Here is a 19,474-nt window from a genome sequence, read left to right on the forward strand (position 1 = left end):
TTTCTGCTGAGAGACTGACCTACCACACACTGGGTTAGTCGGGCAAAGCCTTAAAAATCGAGGTTGACAAAAAAAAAAAAAATCAACAAAGTTTTTTTTTTTTTTTTGGGAGCAAATTTCGACTAATTTTTTTTTTATTGAGTGAAAGCACCGGAAGGTAGAAAATTTCAGCCAAATTACTTATTTCTCATCGGTACTTCGTGCTTCGCCCCCTTGCCGTTCCGAATCTCCCGAATCCAGATTTTTGCAAACGCCGTAACGGATGAAGCAAGGATAACTCCAACAGTGGCAATATTAGTAAATTACTGGATTATCAGAAGATATTTTGGTACTTTCGAATGTAATAAAGTCCTCTGAGCCAACTAGAGGAAGCGATCGCGAATTTGTGGTTTTAAAAGAAAAAGGAAAATGTAAAACAAAAACTAATAAAAAAAGATAGTGGGAGTGGGTACATGTATGGGTCCATTACGTGTCTAACTATGAATGGTATAGTGATGGTCATGTCATGTATGACCATGAACAGCTATTAGATGTCGACCGAAAGAGAAGGGGGCTTTATTTTTCATCGCAGACGCAGAGAGCCTTTGCTATCGGAGACTCTTTTCTATTTCAGCTATTTTCGCTTTGCCCTAGATCTTCTCAAACTCTTCTCGTCGCTCTAGTTCGCCGCCGTTCTTCTGTATCTTCTCCAAAATGGTGAGTTCTTTCTTTTACTTATCTTTTTTCTTATCTTCTATTTTGTTTCTTCTTACTTCCCCGTAAAGTTAGGGATTCATTTCTGCTACTGATGATCGGTTTTTAGTTGAATTTATACTGGAATATATTAGTTTCATCTCTGAACGCTGTGATCAGTTTGATTTTTCTGAACTGATTTTGGTGAAGTGAGATGCAATTTTGATCTGCTTTTGTTGTGCTTGAAAATACTTATTTCCCTAGTTAAGCTCAGAATACCGATCTTCTATGATTCGATCGCGGGCACCTGCCTGTTGATTTGTCTTATTTGGTACTTTTGCTCTCGTGTTTGAATACCACTGATTTAGTTCCGTCTAGATCGCTTCATCGGAAAATTATAGAGAAATGAAAGTTTTGGATGACCTGATGTCAGGCATGGTCTGTGTGCTGTTGATGTTACGGATCAAGGTTTAATTTATTGATTTTTGTTGAAATCCATAATCGCCAGTGCTGCTGCTGATGGCAATAGATTTTTTAGGTGTGCTTGTAATTCACTTAGATGCTTTTGATTTAGGGCAAGTTGTGTGATATGTTGACAAGTTTTATATGTGTTATTTTGTTATTGATTGATCTGACTATTGAAGAATGCTAATTTGATTAGGCTTCATCTTACATATTTTGAACTTTTTTTGCTTTCAATGATTTTCCACATATCTGCTATTTATTGGATGATTTGCTGGTAGTCTACTGGATCTTGATGACCTTTCGATTGTTTTCTTTATGTTGTCTTACTAATGTCAGTGTTTTTCATAGGCCAACGCAGCGTCAGGGATGGCTGTGCATGACGACTGTAAGCTAAAATTTTTGGAACTGAAAGCAAAACGAACTTACCGCTTCATAGTTTACAAGATAGAGGAAAAGCAAAAGCAGGTTGTGGTGGAAAAATTGGGGGAGCCTGCTCAAAGTTATGAGGAATTCACTGCAAGCCTTCCTGCTGATGAGTGCAGATATGCAGTCTTTGATTTTGACTTCGTGACCACTGAGAATGTCCAGAAGAGCAAGATTTTCTTCATCGCCTGGTAATTGTTACTATTACATGCATTTATAGTTCCAAACTTGTCTTCTGTCTATAATTATAGCTGTCATTGTTCTTTTATTTTCTTCTGTGTGTGTGTGTGTGTTTTTCCCCCCCCTCTATTATTCTAGGTGTCCTGATACTTCAAGGGTGAGAAGCAAGATGATTTATGCAAGCTCCAAGGACAGATTCAAGAGAGAGCTAGATGGTATTCAGGTGGAGTTGCAGGCAACTGATCCTACTGAGATGGATCTCGAAGTCATCAGAAGCCGTGCTAGCTAAGTATGCATAGTAGACCATGCCATGGGGACTTTCTCCATAGTCTGCTCTGCTCAATTGAACTGTGTATAGTTTGTGACGCCGTGAATCTGGCTAGATGTGACATCTGCTTGTTCTTCATGATTCACTGCACAGTTCATGTCTTCTTCTAGAACAGCATCAATGATTTCGAGTATATCTTGTGATTTGTTATTTGTGGAACCTAAGGAGTGTAATCTTGTGGCTGGTGTCTACAAGCTAGTGATATGTAACAGTTTCTGGGTTTACACAACATCTTAAATTTGTTTTTACAACTTTGAAATGGATGTCTGACCCTGGTTATCTCTATTGGGATTGTAGGAAAGGCAAGCTGCTTTGCCTTTCTGATTATCATATATCATTCTTATAATTGTTGCACTTATATTTATTTTCGTTTGACAGTATCTGGGTTCTTACTTGATGGATCTGCCCTTGCACTTTGCAGAAACTTGGAAAGCAAATAGTTAAATACGATGACAAATGTTTGAATGTTTGTTGTTTACTTTGATGTGCTTGAGTAGGGACATTCTATCAGTGATGATGGCAACTCAACCTTGTCCCTACTTCATGGGTCCTTAGTTATCGAAGGTTATACTCGATACAAGGTTTGAACTATGCATATTTGTCCTTACTGTGTATTCTGAGGTCATTTGTTGTCTGCTCTTGGTTTTTTCTTTCTTCAATACCAATCAAATCACTTCTCCGTATTGGGGCATCCAAAGGTCCCTGTTGCATACATTGAGCTACCTTAAAATCAGCTCCAGTATTTTTTTTCCTTTACATTATTTTACCTAGTTTGCAACTCATCTATCTCATTATTCTTAATTACAATAAATGTTTCTATATGATGCTTTGTAACCGCTCACCATCCTGTGCCATATGCACCATATCCGGTCATATAACTTTCTTACAAAAAATTTCCTTAAAACTTCTAAAGGAATGCACCGTTCGCCCAACACTCTAGATGCCTTTCTCAACTTCATCAATCCTATTCTAATTCAAGCTGAAACATCACCCTCTACATCACCTTCTTATGAATTAGCCCTGATACCTAGTGTAAACTCTTTGCTGAATCCTCATTGCATCGATTTTAACTCCCTCATTGTACATTCTAGTGTAATTATGGTTACACTGTATGCTTTATCCGTTTTATGTATATCTAAACCATTAAACTATATGATTATGAGTGACATTTGAATCAAGAATTCTTGGGTCAAAGGAGGGCCTGATATGTTACCCAAATTGTGTTGCCTGTGCGTAATAATAGCTTAGACTCATTATTGCTTCCTGCTATGTCCTTCAAGGAAGGCTACATTCTGTGTGGTTGGGCTGGGGGTGTATGCTTGTTGGCTCCCTTAACCTTGGCATTTGCTCTCCATTTGTAGAACTGTTTTCATTTTCCAATCCCTTGTAGTTCTTTTCTATTTCTTTGACTGTTTGTGTTTCAACTGTCTATATTTTCTTGTTTCAGCACTTTTTCCCTTTTTAAGAAAATTATGGAATTCACTTGTTCGCTACAGCTAACCTGATCAACCGATTGCTTCATTTGTGCTTTGGTTCCAGTAGGATGCTAGGCTGTTGAAATTCTGCTCATATCCTGTATCATAGACTAACAGTTGGTCATTTTGGTCGAGTGATTGTTGGAAAAGCGGTTATTGCTGCATGACTTTACTCGTACTATTGACAGAAAAACAGTTTTCTGTCTGTTTTTCCGATATCATATTTAGTAAAAATTAGCCATGTTCTTGTTGATTGAACATAATTGTTGAACCTATTTTTCTTTATACTGAATGATAGCATCTTGGTTGCTGTGTTCTCTCGCCTCCACTGTATCTGTGAAGGTGAAATTTAGATTACCTGCCTGCCCAGGGGCGGGGATGTTAGGTGTAATTATGTGCATTAATTGAGCACTTTCTCCTTGGCTTCTTCGCATAACTTTCTTTTGTTTTTGGCTGAGGTGGGGTGGGTTGTATTTTCATTGTTGCAGTCTTCTTCTATTTTAAGGGTGACAAATTAACATGGATGTAACTTTCTTGAGAGTGAGGATTTGTTATCCATTTTGATGATGTGGAGGTTGGCTTGGTTTATGCCCACGCAATCCTAGTCAATAACTTAGTTGCAGCGTCCATGCAGTGTGTATTCATTTCAGTTTGTTGGCTCATGTGGAGATGGTAGGGCATGTTGAATGGAAAGCAATTGGATGGAGGGAGATGGGGGCTTGTGGCTTATTTTAAATGTTTGAATTATAATAACGTGAAATGCATGTATTATGGTGACACATGAAAGCTTAATTCTATATAGCTTTAGGGTTGCTGCTAGTTGTTTTGGCATCCATGAAGGTTGACTCTGTTGAAAGATGGATGTGTTCAGATAAAATTAACCCCTGAGCTAATGACATACTTTACTATTGTTTAGGTTATATTGAGGCTTAAGTTAGGTGAGACTATAAAGAGTTTCTGCTGTTTGGATTTCAGAGGTGGGAGATCTTAAATTTGTCTGTTTATAGTAAGTGATTGGTGATGACTTGAATGTCTTTGATACCTTACATATGTGAGTATGGTGTCAAATATCTTAGGCTCTTGTTGGTGCTGTTTCAGTAAAAAAAGAAGAAGAGATAATTGGGCATGACATGGGGTCGGAATTTGGTGTTCTGCGTTGGCTCGTCGTAGTCTGGATTCAGATGCCTTTCCAACCTGGTCGTTTTAGGAACCCCCATAGCTTAGAAGTAGGAAGTCCAAGTTCTCTTTGGCTGCACCATTCTTTGGTGAAGCGTGGCGTGTACTACTGTTGAGTGCTGTATGATGTTTTGCAGCTACATTTCCTATTGTATTTTGAAATACGAAAGATCTATTAGGCAAAGTTGTCCCCGCCTGGGCTCGTACATGATAAAGTGGGGCCTTGCCACCAAAGAAATCTGTCACAGATTATTTGTAACGTCGATTAAATTATGATGGATGAATCAGTAGGCATTAAAAGGGAAATGTTTATCATGTCTGCTCGATTGAATTGATGAATTGGCACGCTGGCACGCTGGCACGCTGGCTGATGGGTATTTGACCTCTGTTACGTTTTCTATATTTAGAAAATTGCCATACCCCCTGTATGGCTGTATGGATATCTGCTGGTGGCTGCGCCTCCGTTTAGAGTTGTTGAGTTTAGATACAGACAGAACTTACTGGTTGGGTTGTGCTGGACTTGGCTTCTCCAGATCTGGTGCTCGTAGCTATAAATTTCATTTTTCTGCTCTTTGATCACGTTTAAATTGTTTCTCAGATGATTCTGTTTTGCTTTTTCTTTCCTGAGCAACGGCGGCATTGGAAGGAAATTTTTTTTTTGGTAAACGAAGGAAAATTAAAACGCTAGCTACATATTGAAAGTTTTTTTTTAGTAGGCACAAATCGTTTTCGCTCATCTTCTTTACGAGTCAATTCCATCTGAGCTTATTGCTACCATGCTTTTTTATGACGATTAGAACTTAGAGCGGAGGCGCCATGCTTCAGCTCTCTCTTGCTCCTCCTCTTCTTTCTTCCCTTTTTTTCAGGTAAACTGTTTTAAGTCATGTCCTCTAGTTTGGTGACAAAAGGGGGAAAAGGGGCCCCCCCCCGGGAACAAACACTTTATAAAAAAAAAAAATTCCCACCGGTTTTTTTTTTTTTTTTTAAAAAAAAAAAAAAAAACAACACACACCCCCCCTCCAAAAACAATTCTATCCCCCCCCCCCCCCAAAACAAAAAAAACCTAATTTTTTCACTTTATATATTTTTTAAATAAGAAATTTTATTTTATCTTTCTAAAAAAGTTTTTTAATATTTACCAACAAGAATAAGGGTGGATAGTTCCACCAGACTTTAATCAAGTTAAAAGTTTTACCCTCAGGTTATATAATGTTCATAAATAATACATTTTCTACTAACATAGTTAAAAAGATTTAATTGAAAGAGTTCTTAAGTCTTAAAATTTCATCTACCAAGAAACAACATGTCTAGTCCAAAGAGGCTTTTGTGGTATCAATCACACTCTTGTCGTTTGAATGTAGAGCTAGTTTAGCGATTTGCAAATTTCTAACAAGCAACAAGTCATCTTGACCCATTTCCAACTCCATCGTTGCAACCGAAAGACCTGACTCGTGACATGATTTTGCTGCCAAAAAACTCCTAAATAATACAGCCTTGTCCTCAAAGTATGATACAAAAAATCAGGAGTAAATTGTGATAGTATAGGTAATATCATAATTTCTTTCACTTCTAGTAGGAAAAAAGGTTATCCTTTGTTTCATGAGTTGTCAATTCAATTTATGAGAATATAAATGGGTTTATTAAGGAGGGGATGACTCACTATAGATCAATTGATTACCCGACTTGGAGGGCCAGTTGATTGTGAGCACGACTTCATGGCCGTATTCCTCTTCTAACTTATGTTTGCATAAGTTGGACTCAAAAGTCGGAACATCACATAGCCGAAGTGCAAGACCGCCAAATTCAACAAATGTGTTTTTAATAGAATGAAAAGTCACACTCCATTTTTCTTGCCTCCGCTCCACGTGCTTGGGGGTTCTCAGATCTCAATCCTCATCACTGAACTGATGGTGGCAAAAAAAAAAAAAAAAAAAAAAAGTTTTTGTTTTGGATTTTTAGAGCGACAAGCCTAGGATCCGAATATAATTAAACTCTACAAATAGCATATGACCACGTGTACGGAAAGATTTTCGATCCGACGATTCTGCAGTCTCGTTTGTCAGGGATAGTGACCGCCTACTACCGGAAACACAAAGAAAAAGTGACCGCCTTTTCATGATGACTTTTTGGCCGTTGATGTCGAAAGAAAATAGACGGCCAGATCAAGGCCATGTTAATGAACCATGCATGTACCTAGCAACCAATCAGAAACATTTTCTTGTCCCTATAAATTAAGATCCAATCCTGCCTTTACACATCTTCTTGCTTAAGTTCTTTCGTTCTTTCACAGAGGAAACTTTCGTTTAGTCTGGTTCTCTGCGTTAATCTTTTTTCGAACGATTTCGATGGCTCCTAGGGCGGAAAAGAAGCCAGCCGAGAAGAAGCCCGCGGCGGAGAAGCCGGCGGAAGAGAAGAAAAATGTTGCAGAGAAAGCTCCGGCGGAGAAGAAACCGAAAGCCGAGAAGAGATTGCCTAAGGAAGGTGGTGCTGGCGATAAAAAGAAGAAGCGCCTGAAGAAAGGCACAGAAACCTACAAGATCTACATTTTTAAAGTGCTGAAGCAAGTTCATCCAGATATCGGTATCTCTAGTAAGGCCATGGGTATCATGAACAGTTTCATCAACGATATCTTTGAGAAACTGGCGCAGGAGTCCTCGAGGCTCGCTCGGTACAACAAGAAACCTACCATCACCTCTAGGGAAATTCAGACCTCTGTACGGCTTGTTTTGCCTGGCGAATTGGCCAAGCATGCAGTCTCCGAGGGCACCAAGGCTGTTACCAAATTTACAAGTTCTTGAATGATGTGCTAGTTAGTATGTCTTGTGTTTAGAGTCTGTGAGAGGAATTAGGGTTAGTGTTTTTCCTTCCCTTCCCTTTCTATTGCGGACTGTTGAAGTTCTTTCTGATGTAATATACTGATCTTCTTTACCAAAACTACACTGATCTTCTTCTGGAAATGATACATCTAATCACCAATATGATTATGCCAATAGTTCATGTTTTTTTATGTTTTCCTAATTACATCGATCTTCATGGGTTCTGCTATCGTGCGTAGAATCATGGGCGAAGTAAGTTCCGCTTCGTTTTGGTTTGCCGTCCTTGGCGGTTGCAGAACACCACTTTTCTTCTGTAGAAGTATTTGGCGTTTTCTTGAACGGTTCATGTTATTATTATTATCATTTTTTTTTGCCACCGGTTTATAAACCGGTGTTCGACCGCATCGCACACACCGACTGTGGTGGGTGATTCACCAACGGTGATTTTTTGCATTCACAAGAATTTTTTTATGTTATCTTTTATTTTAGGAATTGTGGTCCTATCTACCTTTTTTCTTCTTATTCTAGGCGTACGGAAGAAGACAAGTTGGACCGCAAATATCTCGAAACTTTTTTATGAAGGAAAGTTAAAGTTTTTTTTTTTTTTTTTATCGGTTTGTTTTAGTGAAAATTTATTTCGATTCTTAAGAATGGTAGTCTTCAATCGTTTCAAATAAGCATTTTGAAGTTCGATTCTAAAGTCCCTATTTCTGTTGATATTTTGAATATTGTAGAGGATATCATCCACCTTTCTTCTTATTTTATGGATTGTAGTTTTCACTTTGTTCCTAAGGGATGCAACACTGTTGCTCATTCTCTAGCTGGGAAGATAGTTACCTTAACAGGGAGGACTAACTGGCTAAATTCCACTACTTGGTTGTTGGATCTTTGTAATTCTGACACCTTGTCATTTTCCTGTTCTTTGAAATGAATGTTGGTTAACCAAAAAAAAAAAAAAAAAAAAAAAAAATTCGATTCAGGCTTCAATTGTGGAATTTAAATCCAGCTGAAAGCTTTGCCATCTTAATACTTAAGAAGAATACTCAGCAATTGTCTCGTTAATAAGACAGTTCATAAATTTGGATTTTTATAACACAGAAGTGTTCGGTGGCCAAGTTCTGAGCATATTGGTTAATACCGTAATAGATTAAAAGATTGGTAGTGCCTCTTTCAGTAGAAAATGAAAGCTCGTAGGTTTTGTCTGTAAACATAAGGTATACTATAGTACGGGCTTCGTTGTACCTGGGATTTGCTGCTTGTCTGGGTTGGACAGGTGATGCACCTTTTTGTGGTGGTTGCTAGTTCATCTTATGTTTTACTGCACAGGAAAACATAATGATTTTGTTAGATTTTGTTAAACATTTATTAAGGCCATTGTACTGCTAGGCTGTTGCTGAAATACCGGTTAACTCTTCTGAATTTATCTTAATGATTTTGTTAGATTTAGTTTTCCACCAGAAATCTGAATCTGTATCATCTGTGGCATTTGAAAACCTTCCTTTTATTCTACTCTGACGAGATTAACTAGTGGAGTATTTGGCCTTGTATACCCACCTCTTATGTCTGCAATGTGTGGCGTCAGTGATGGGTATTTATCACAGCTGAACGCTCTATTTGAAATGTTATTCAGACGTGATTTGGTTAAACATTTCTACTGTTCCTCTGACATTTTACCAGCTTTTTCTATCAATTAGAAGTCGTAGTAGCTGAAGAAATCAATTGCACTCAACTGAGCTTTGGTTGCTATACTATTTGACCAACTCTTTCTGCTCTTCTCATCTGGTATGGATTTGATTTTATTTGGACTTATTCAAGGGTTACATGGATGGGCCATGGGCTTTGGTCACTGGACTGTCATAATAGTGATGGATTTTGATGCGAGTCTGGGAGAGTTCAAACTAATCATCCATTAACTTGAAGAGACCTGCCATGTTGTATTTTGGTTTTCCTGGGAGACTTGAAACTCTGAATTATTGGATATGTTTGTTTTAGTTTGAATGATTTGCTTTCTAAGTACAGTATACAAGGGTACCTTCTGGTTGAAGGATGAGTTCAGCCCAGATCAACGTGGAACCTGCGTAGATAAAATGTGTATCCTGTCGCACTGGTATCCTCCCACTGCAGGGTCTGAGAGGAACAAGTGTGCGTGGTTGTATCCTGTTCAAACATTATGACTCAAAAAACTTTTTCTGTGATCAACAGCCTCGCATTCCCCCCTCTTATATTTTAATGTGGCTTTCATGTTAGTTTGCAGCAGTTGTGCTTGTGCACATACATCATTGATTCTTTGTCCCAGGTTCAGAATGTTCTGTTTTCTTGAGGACAGGAGAGAGCATTTGCACAACTGAAGGTCTGGGAGAGTTTATCCATAGCGCTTGTTTTCTTTCTGGGACCATACATAATGTTGCAGGCAATTTTGGTGCCCATACCTGCTGTTCTATTTCTTTCAGTAGCTGGGTTTCTGTTTTAAAAAGTGCAAGAGGAGAATGATTTTTCTTCATTCAGATCTTGATTTTTGCAAAGTGACTGTATCTCACAGCACCGGTAACTCACAGGTGGTTTTTGTTGTCCCTCTACATAATTCATATTTTTAATCATGATGTGTTGGTTTTTATCTTAAGAATTTTTATTTCGTCTTCAAATGTAATTTCGGTAGGGTTGAGATAGGTGGAATTTATGACCTATATTAACCTCCAACATTGTTTATATAATGGGTATGTCTCGATATCTGCTATGTTCATTGTTAGCCCAGTTGACTCCAACTTGTTTAGTTGGTCAGTTAATGTCGTGTCTCCACAGGAAAAAGCTTGGGTCATGCGCAGTCAAGCCTAGATTTCAGCCATTAGATTCGAAATCTCGTCCGAGATTGAAATTTCGACCGAAATCTCGATCTGACCTCCTGAAATGCTTGGCTTGATGGTCATTGACTCATTGCACATGACCCAAACAAGGTCCGTCTCCACATTAGTTTGTCAGATATGTTCCCTATATTATCTTTGTACATTAAACTAGAGAGGGGCTCTGGCGTGTCAGATTCTGTGGTCACCCCTATACTAATGGAAGTTTGTGTTTGAAGTTGCTGTGTACACCAAGAGGAGGGTCCTTCTTGATTTGGTTAATCCAGTTTTGAATCTCTGGAGCCGCAGATTGACGAACAGAGCATATAGAACTCTAGAAAATTGAATTAGAGAACTCAAAAAAGAGGAATTGATTTGCAGACAGTTGTCCTGTGGATGCAGATCTCACAACATGCAAGTAATTGAAGTAAACAACCTTGGATTGTAGAATCAATGAGGTTTGCTTCTACTCTTGGTTAAGGTGGTTTGGGAACGCCTATGCTGGTTTTATAGCCAAGTCTTGATATTTGTTTCTGATTTCTCTTGTAAGTTGCAGTTTTTTGAAGGAGCCGCAGAATCCTCTTGGTGAGCTCTTGATTTATAGTCCACACTGCATGCCCTCGATAGTGTGAATGGATAACTGATAAAAAGCCCATCTTGCATAGCCAAATAAAGTCTCAGACAATTTGGAGGCATATACATGGTTGCATGGGAGGGAGGTTTTGGAACAAGCTGAAATTTTGCATTCTTTCACAACAGAGAGACCATGCATGTAAGCGTGGAGGGCAGATGACAAGAATATTTCTTGTCAGATTTCTTTATTAGTTGATAAAGTTATATTTAACAAAACTTGGCTTGAACGAGACGCTTGAAGTTAAAAATCTGAAGGGATAGCTGCAGTAATTTTAGCAACTCCATAGAAGCGTAAGGAGCAGAAATTTGATAATGTGGAAGAAATACTAGCAGGTGGCATGTTTATTTGTTTTATTATTCATGACTTTATCTCCTTTCGAGCTTCAGGCAGTGGTGATACGCGTCACGCAGTGGTTCCAGACTTCCAGAGTAGCCATGACGGGACCTTCGGGATCATCATTTGAGGCTGTCGGTTTTGCACTAACCAAACTAACCCAATCAAAGATGCATTCTCTTCCCATTTCTACGAGTTTTTGGCAACAGAACTGGGAAACTTGGTCTTTTCCGTCCAACGCTTGGTGGACTTCACTGGTGCACAGTGGGTGCCATGGTTCTTCGATTTGTATATGTATGCAAGGTTGAAAGTGTCCTACTCGAGGATCATCAGTTGCTAGGTCTGTGTCATCATACGATGGTTCAGGGGAATAAGCAAGTTCTGGACCATAAGCAGCTTCAGGTGAGATATCCATTGATGCAATGCTTTTGAACCCTTGGAACCCTATCATCATCATCATCAAGATGCAGAAAGTTGCCATCTTGTTTATGTCTTATGCCTTATCTTTTGGGATGAATATTTCATCTTCTCCTTGGTAGCAAATTTATAGGATTCTAAGGTTGAACGTACGTTTGGCCTGAAATGCGCTCCGTTACTCTCAGCTCTCAGTTATTCATTTTTTGGTAGAAAGCTTTCAGTTATTCATTATCACATTAATGACACATAACGCGGTGGGAAGGCATAGAGGTATGGAGTTGAACCCATAACCTTCTTGAACGTATGCCTCTATCGATAATGTTGCCACCTGATGAGTAAAAATAATAACAATAGACCAGGTGAGTCGAACCATGGTCGGTCAGTTCGTCCCAATAAGGACCGGAGCGAATAGCTAACCCAAAGATTACTTGAACATGAAGAAATCTAATCATTATGGAAGACCCAACTGCGATGGTAAGAAATATGATCTCATCAAAATAGGGATATGCAATCGTGCCAAAGAAGGAATGTAGAATAACACAAATTAAGAAAATTAAACTCTAAGATCATATGGACACAATCACATAGACAAGACTCCAGGATTAATCTGACGGTCGAAAATGAAAGGTAAACCCAATAAAATGTACATCTTAGTATAAGGGCCGCCGACACAATTTAAAAGTTAAATCGTTCAAAATGCTCTCCATTATCAGTTAATGATAGAATTTATATAAATATCTCATGTACCTTCATGTAGATGGGGATATATATTTATATCTCACCCATCTCCCATATATATCTATATATGCACCTTCTACTATCACTATTATTGATCGCCCACCCTATTAGCTCCACCTATTTTTATTTCAAGATTAATTAATGCTACATGTATATTTTTTACCTTAAATAGATCCTCTATGTATTCAATGTCAAATAAAAGACATTTTTGCATGTAGCAATAGAATGATGACGCTCTGAATAGTATAATGGTCAATTACATATTACATATCATATAAAAAAATATTACTATTTGTTATATTCAAGGGATTTTGTTTTCCTTTCCATGATTCAATCAAGGAAAATTTGGATAGTAATTGACCAGAAAATGCAAATTGCATTACAATCAGTTAGAGAATTTATTTGACATGGAATTCTAAGAAATCAAGGAATGTTAATTGAAGAAAACAAATTGCATTAAAAGTTGAGAAAATCCCTAGTGGAACAAATAATCATTTATGTTTTATATATTAATAACTATTTTATTGGTTATTAATGGGGATCAAATTCATAAATGACGATAGTTCGTTTGAATGGGTTGTCGGCCCAAAAGACTAACCATTGTAATTGCCAGGTTCGTCTTTCTACTGCAACAAAAAAGAATCGTTTCTATTTATTATTATGCCTTGAACCCTTTTAAACGGTTCATCTCTCTCAACCTAGTCTCTTCCTATCTACAAAATCTCTTCTCACCTGAAACACCTCTGCAAATCGATTCTTTTAAAAGTTGGATTCCATTGTAAAGAATTCAATGAATTATATTATATATTTGGGTTGAAAAAGGCCGATAGTTATATACAGTAATAATTTATGAGTGTAATCTAGTCTTTTCGAAATGATATTAAACCCGTATTTTGTTCTTTTATAGTTTTATTTGTATTTTTTTGGGTGGAAAATTAAATTTTTTTTTGCCATATTCACTCATACTTTACTATTTTGGCACTCTTTCATCAAAAGGAATAACTATTTTGACACTCTTTCACCTGAAAATAAAATAAAAATGTCAATGCAAGGTGATAAGAGTGATTAGAACCCATACTTGGCAGAAATTCATACTGTTTTTTGTGAAGAAATTATAGATTCGACTTTGTGGACAGCATCTGTAATACTTCTATCTCTCACATATAAAAATTTTTAAAACTCTTCGTTTGCCAATGGTAGGATAATCAAGCGGTTAACAATCCAACTTCCCATGGAGAAGTCTTGGGTTCTCAATTCTCATCCATCCCGCGGCATATATGTTAGTAATTAATCCGGATCATCACCCCGTTGGGGAGCACACATGAAGATTTTACTATCACAAAATTGGTGGGCCCCACAATTGAAAAATATTATTAAAGAAAAAAAAAAACTTCCATCACCCACCCATGGCCCGCCCTTGTACTTTGGGTGGAAAAGCGGTCGGGAAGCACAAACGGGGTCGCAGATCCGGACTCGGTAATTAGTAATATCCCCACCCTATAATATCAACTCGCCAACTAAAAAAAAAAACTATTATAATAAATAAATAAAAACAAAAACGTCGGAGCTCTAGAGTTCGTCACAGTTAGTATCGATACACTTTAGTCCTGCTACATGGTTGAGAGAGAGAGAGAGAGAGAGAGAGAGAGAGGGCGAAACGAAGAAGAACAATGTCGGCAGAGATATCTTTGATCAGTTGGGTCAGATGGTGAGACTTGCGTGTGGAACTCTATTTTCAGTTCTAATTATCTCAGGAAACCTTTGAGAGTTGCTAAACCAGTTCGTCTAGGGCTTTAGACAATTATACAATCATGACGTCTGGTAAGCTCGGATCCTCAATTTCTTTCACAAGTCGTTCTCTACTATTGAATTTCAGACCAGTTAGTTTTTGTTATTAGTTTCGATCTTAATCTTAGTTTATAATGAAGTTGTTCTCTGTACTGGACTTTGGTTTGCACGTCGGCGTGCGGTATATCATGACTCTAATTGTGATAGGGTTCATATTCGTGAAAATAACTGTGGCATCAACTTGCATTCTTACTGGAGTCTCTAGATGTTCTTCAATTTTACATGGAAACTTTTGGATTTTTGAAATTAGTGATTTGTAACTTTTATGATCATTTCAATGGAAAGCAGCATCAATAGAGCACTTGATGACATGTTGAGAATGTGCCAAGCGTTCTTTTTAGTGAAACTGGTACAGTGCAGCAACCATAAAAGGTTCGATGGTGATTAAGAGAATATCAGTTAGGAGCCAATTAAACAGGATCTTCAATGTATAGGTAGGTTTTGAATTGGTAAATTTAAGTTTTCCCTAGATCTTCAATGAATCTAAGAAGGTCTTCTTAATTTGGGTTTTTCCTAGGAAGGAGACGGCTTGGGGTGTACGAGGCTAACTTCTTGATTTGGATTCTCTTGGGTGGAGATGGTTGGGTATTGATTTGGAGATATTCCCAGGAGATGAAGGGATGTCTTTTGCTAGATATTGGTTGGTTTGACAAGAAATTTGTGAAGTGGGATATTAGGTTTGGGTGGTTTGGATGCTTAGGTGAAGAACGAGTATCAATGGGATGGATCAAACTTACCATAGTGTAGAGTTTCTTGGGCAGTAACTCGGTTAGAGGATCATGAATATATAAAGATTGAATCTTCAAACTTGAAAAAAGAATCTTCAAACTGGCTTTTCGAGAGCTTTGGTTCAAATCTCCTGGGCTTCCCACTGTAAAGGAGTCAATTGAATACACACAGTAAACCTGCTAGAGATTACATTACGTGAAACTAACTCTCACAATGGAGAACAAAGGCAGCAGCAGTAGCTGTAGCAGCAATTTCATTAATCAAATTTTTGTTCAATACCTGACCCTGTTATGACCTCTGTAGAAGACTTAAAAATAGACTCAAGGGAAGGGCTTAGCCGAATCCTTAACCTATTAAGTAACTTGAACTGGCTTAGAAAGTTAAATAATAAAGGAGATAATGTCAAAACATTAATGTAACAAGACTGATTCAATAAATCTCATTTTTCTATTTTGAACCAATATTTGAGGTCCACTAAATTGGCTAATCACAAAGTAAACCCATGGGGTGTTTGGCATGGTCTAGGAGAGAAGGAGAGAATGTTTCCAGAATTCAGGTCAGGTCCTTCTAGAACTATGAAGGGAATAGAGAGATGGAATGGGAAATAATTGAGATTAGGTATGCTAAACTCTTTCCAACCCTTCTGTAAACAAATTGTTTCTTAGTCTCGATTGCTTCATATCTAGCTGAAAATTAGGATTCATGCTCCGAACAGACATTTAGCATTTGTTGGATGCCCACCACCTCTCTTATATTAGTGGGCATACATACCTAAAGTCAGAATCAAGTTTTAGTGGGTGTTGATTCATTAAGAGGGGCTGATATCATAAAATGACAATTGTAGGTAGGCATATTCTTCTTCAAAAGGAACTATTTCTTTTAATATACCAACACACTGAAATTTTGCACTCTTTCACAACACAGAGACCATCATAAACACACCTACCATCCCTCTATGTTTATTTTTTCATTCTATAGAAAGGAGATCTTAGTTCTCGTTCTGGTATGCTTCAGCTGAAAGCAGCAAACCTCAAGTATTCTACATAGAATTAACTAATTTTTCACTGAAGTCCCACAGTTTCTTTGCCAGAACTTTGTCTTTAGCCATGGCGCTTGGTGTCGTCTCATTACAATCCAGGAAGTACTTCCCTTTTACACCCTTCAGACTAGGGTGTAGTGCAACATAGCATGTAGTAGCTGCTCCCTGTGAAAAGGAAAGTTCATGTAGATTAATTAACAGCCATTGGACACAGATTTCGTGTGACCCTTTCATAACATTCAACCATGGCTCCTTACCTGTGGAACATTCTTCCAAAAGAGATATGTAAATAGCTGCAGGAATCCTACAAGAAAGAAGAAAAAGAGGTTTGTCATGTCTTAATATTGGGATTTGTTTACTGTAGTACCAAAGACGTACTCATTAGGAGGGCAGAATGCCTCATGAGATTTGTCATTATAAGCCCTGGATGAACAGAATTTGCTGTAACGTTTGCACCCTCCTCCTGTATGTCAAATTACAGAATGAGCTCAATAAATGGATTTTACAGATTGAAAAACAAATTAAGGATGCATGTCATATGAAGGTTTGAGAATTTTAAGGAATCAAATTGAAATGAGGGAGTAAAATACCAGAAAGAAGGCAAACCAGATTCTACCTAATTGATGACTGCATTTAATATTTGTTTTGAGAGAATAGATAGAATAAGGAAAACAGAGGGGAAGGAACACCATTATTACCTGCAAACGACGAGAGAGCTCATTAGCATGTAAAATGTTTGCTAATTTGGATTGCCCATATGCCTTTTTGTCATCGTAACTGCCATATTTTTCGAGGATAAGAGGATTAAAGGATGCGCCTATAAAATAACAAAGTAAAGATGAATATCTTCTCAAGAAAACACACCCAGTTTCGTCATTTAAGTTGTCAAATCGTATCCCGTGTTCATAAGTATATTGATGTGCTATTGATGACAAATTCACAATCCTTCCTTCAATCCCAGTAGCTTTAGCTGTATTTTTCATATTGTCAAGAAGAAGGTTTGTCAACAGGAAATGACCTGAAGGGAAAAGGGAAAAATGAGAATCAATTACAGACCATGAAAATCCTGATGAAATTGAGATGAAATACAAGTACCACTTGATGAACTCTGAACTAATCAAAACTAAAACATAGGAGTTGGTGTTACCAAGATGGTTTGTTGCAAACTGCAACTCAATTCCATCCTCGGAAACCTGGTAGGGGCAGAACATGACACCAGCATTGTTTCTGAAAAGATTTGGCAATTATGTTGTGGTTCAGTAGCAGAATATTAGAGGTAATCCATATTTAGCTATTTGTCTTTCTCATGAAATCATAGTTGGAAGTTTAGAAGAAGGGAACCAGGGGCGGCTATGAGAGATTTACATCAAGATGTTCAGGGGAACTCGAAGAGCATTAAAATCACTGGCAAATGCCCTGACAGACTTCATCGAGCAAAGATCAAGTTTCAGAACATCCACACGAGCAGACTTGTTGTCTTTGAGAATAAGCTGTTTTGCTTCATTTGCAGCCTCCAAGTTTCTGGCACCAATCACTACATGGGCGCCACGGAGTGCCAAGACTCTTGCAGTCTCCAAACCAATACCACTTGCTCCTCCTGAGATTAAAATAAGTTTTGTTTCTCATCAGGGTTTAGAAAGCTAGGACATTATAGAGGCCCAAATGGTACCAACCAGGCTCAAATTCATTATAGAGCAGAAGAATACTTAATTCAGTCCAGAAACTAGGAAAGAAATTCCAATATAACCGGTTGAAAAACTAATTTTCATGATTAATTTATTAAATAAAGAAATTCCTTCCCCAAGAGTAGTTGAGCAGGTAAAACTCCAAAAATGAACTAATCCAGCATTTGGCTTGGAAATTCAGGAGTTAGATAAAGATTTATGTTCCTGTGTCTGAGGACTATCTAGTCATCAGCACCCACTACCAAAGTTAGGTTTTGTAACTCCAAAACATTACCTGGATTAAATACAAGAAGGGTATGGAGGAGATTATCTACATGGCTCAACCAAGCAATGTATAAAGAACAAGAAGACTAGCAACAGGAAAAAGAAGCCAAATGCGTTAAAGCTAAAAGCCATAGGAACAAGGGGAGGAGTGGAAGGAACAAAGGCCAAAATTCACAGTAATCCTCGCTTATAAAAATGTGGGTATCTGTAACAAGTGATCATAATCAGAACACAGTCCTAGGACAATAAGAGGAAAGCAGATTCACACAAACCCATCGAAAAATGAACAAACACAGAGAAACAGCTTAATGCAGGCAATAATCTGGGCGGAAAAAAATCCCAAATAAGAACCAAGAAGAATGGAGACGAACCAGTGACTACAGCGGTGAGTTTGCTTGCATCGACTCCCTCAGTAACCTGCTCAGCGGTCGAAGCAGATCCAAACCCACTTGGACCTGGAGTCCCTGTGACCAGTGTCACCAGTTCATACAAACCCATGTCTTCTCACCCACCTGAAAAGACCACTCGACGAGAACTCCCAACTGTATTCTACAAAGAAAGACAAAGGCGAAGCTTTAAAGTTTCATTTCCGTCAACCATAAAAAGTAAGAGAGAGGAGGAGGAGCAGGACAGGAGACTAACTGATGAACAGAAGCAAGAGCATGAAACAAGTAGAGGGGGTGAGTAAGAAAGAAAGCACTGGAAATTTATGGTGTGAGCAGTTATAGTAAATTTGTTGGTAACAGGAAATTGACACTTTCAGAGAAAAGAAAGGATCAGGAATTTAATGTAGGTAGGTTGTTGTTAGCTTTGAACATTCAATCCTTCACAACCACCGATTCTTCTCTCTCTCTCTCTCTCTCTCTGTTGAGAAATTTGAGGACCGCGAATATTCACTTTGATACAGGGATAGCGAAGTTTTTAGTCTGATCGTTGGATTCGAATCCCACCAAAATGGGAACCATATCATAGCAACCAGAATCCAGATACGCGGCTATATGCTTTGCATGTAAGGAATTCCTATTCAAATCTCAAATATACTGGCATAGGCTTTGCATTTTAGGAACTTGTTTGCAAATGTCAAATAACAGAACATCTTGATAGCAAAAGGAATTTCTTTCGATTATTCATCTTGTTCTATGATCGACTTCTATAAAGTTAGTTATTCTGAAGACCCAATAGAGAAAATGTTAGTTCCTTTGATCATCCATATCGGCACCTCTTCGCTGGCAGATTTATTTTACGTTTGAAGAGAGGCCCATTTAAAGCAAATAGTTGGTGAGATACTTTTGCTTTTCTTAAGGATCACATTAAATACTCAGAATAGAGATGCAGGGGAGGTGAAAATTGAGAGAAAGAGTTCTCCTGGCGTTTGATTAAAGATTTCTTCAATTCTTCTGGTCGTCTCTCTCTAG

General features: G+C 38.0%; 3 protein-coding genes across 4 annotated transcripts; 2 read left to right on the top strand and 1 right to left on the bottom strand.

Annotated features, from left to right (window-relative positions):
* Nucleotides 1–548: 548 nt before the first annotated feature.
* LOC149027192 (actin-depolymerizing factor 1) lies at nucleotides 549–2,327 on the top strand. Its single transcript, XM_089160255.1, has 3 exons — nucleotides 549–696; nucleotides 1,486–1,751; nucleotides 1,879–2,327. Exons 1-3 carry the CDS (start codon nucleotides 694–696, stop codon nucleotides 2,027–2,029), a joined length of 420 nt encoding a protein of 139 aa, XP_089016381.1. The 5' UTR covers nucleotides 549–693; the 3' UTR covers nucleotides 2,030–2,327.
* A 4,668-nt stretch (nucleotides 2,328–6,995) lies between these two features.
* LOC149027193 (histone H2B-like) lies at nucleotides 6,996–7,716 on the top strand. The gene has a single exon (XM_089160296.1). The coding sequence runs from the start codon at nucleotides 7,065–7,067 to the stop codon at nucleotides 7,515–7,517; it is 453 nt and encodes a 150-aa protein (XP_089016422.1). The 5' UTR covers nucleotides 6,996–7,064; the 3' UTR covers nucleotides 7,518–7,716.
* Nucleotides 7,717–15,512: 7,796 nt separating this feature from the next.
* LOC149027194 (short-chain dehydrogenase TIC 32 B, chloroplastic-like) lies at nucleotides 15,513–18,880 on the bottom strand. 2 transcript variants are annotated; one of them, XM_089160289.1, is made up of 8 exons: nucleotides 18,702–18,880; nucleotides 18,431–18,608; nucleotides 17,476–17,707; nucleotides 17,258–17,337; nucleotides 16,809–17,128; nucleotides 16,489–16,573; nucleotides 16,368–16,414; nucleotides 15,513–16,275 (listed from the first exon to the last, which is right to left on the bottom strand). In XM_089160289.1, the coding sequence occupies exons 2-8, from the start codon at nucleotides 18,555–18,557 to the stop codon at nucleotides 16,111–16,113; spliced, it is 1,056 nt and encodes a 351-aa protein (XP_089016415.1). In that variant the 5' UTR covers nucleotides 18,558–18,608; nucleotides 18,702–18,880; the 3' UTR covers nucleotides 15,513–16,110. The 2 variants fall into 2 exon arrangements, with proteins under 2 accessions (XP_089016415.1, XP_089016418.1); XM_089160292.1 differs by having other exon boundaries at nucleotides 15,530–16,275; nucleotides 16,809–16,887; nucleotides 16,975–17,128; nucleotides 18,431–18,857.
* Between the last annotated feature and the right edge of the window lie 594 nt (nucleotides 18,881–19,474).

The sequence above is a fragment of the Hakea prostrata genome, chromosome 1 (genome assembly GCF_041222555.1).
Source record: "Hakea prostrata isolate BN-2017 chromosome 1, UWA_Hpros_2, whole genome shotgun sequence".
NCBI classification, from domain to species: Eukaryota; Viridiplantae; Streptophyta; class Magnoliopsida; order Proteales; family Proteaceae; genus Hakea; species Hakea prostrata.

Coding starts and splice junctions, on each gene's coding strand:
- LOC149027193 (XM_089160296.1), top strand. CDS start 7,065: ATGGCTCCTAGGGCGGAAAAGAAGCCAGCCGAGAAGAAGCCCGCGGCG.
- LOC149027192 (XM_089160255.1), top strand. Junction 1,752..1,878: donor AAGATTTTCTTCATCGCCTG/GTAATTGTTACT, acceptor CTATTATTCTAG/GTGTCCTGATACTTCAAGGG.
- LOC149027194 (XM_089160289.1), bottom strand. CDS start 18,557: ATGGGTTTGTATGAACTGGTGACACTGGTCACAGGGACTCCAGGTCCA. Junction 17,338..17,475: donor GTTCCCCTGAACATCTTGAT/GTAAATCTCTCA, acceptor AAATCTTTTCAG/AAACAATGCTGGTGTCATGT. Junction 17,129..17,257: donor GTTTGCAACAAACCATCTTG/GTAACACCAACT, acceptor TTTTCCCTTCAG/GTCATTTCCTGTTGACAAAC.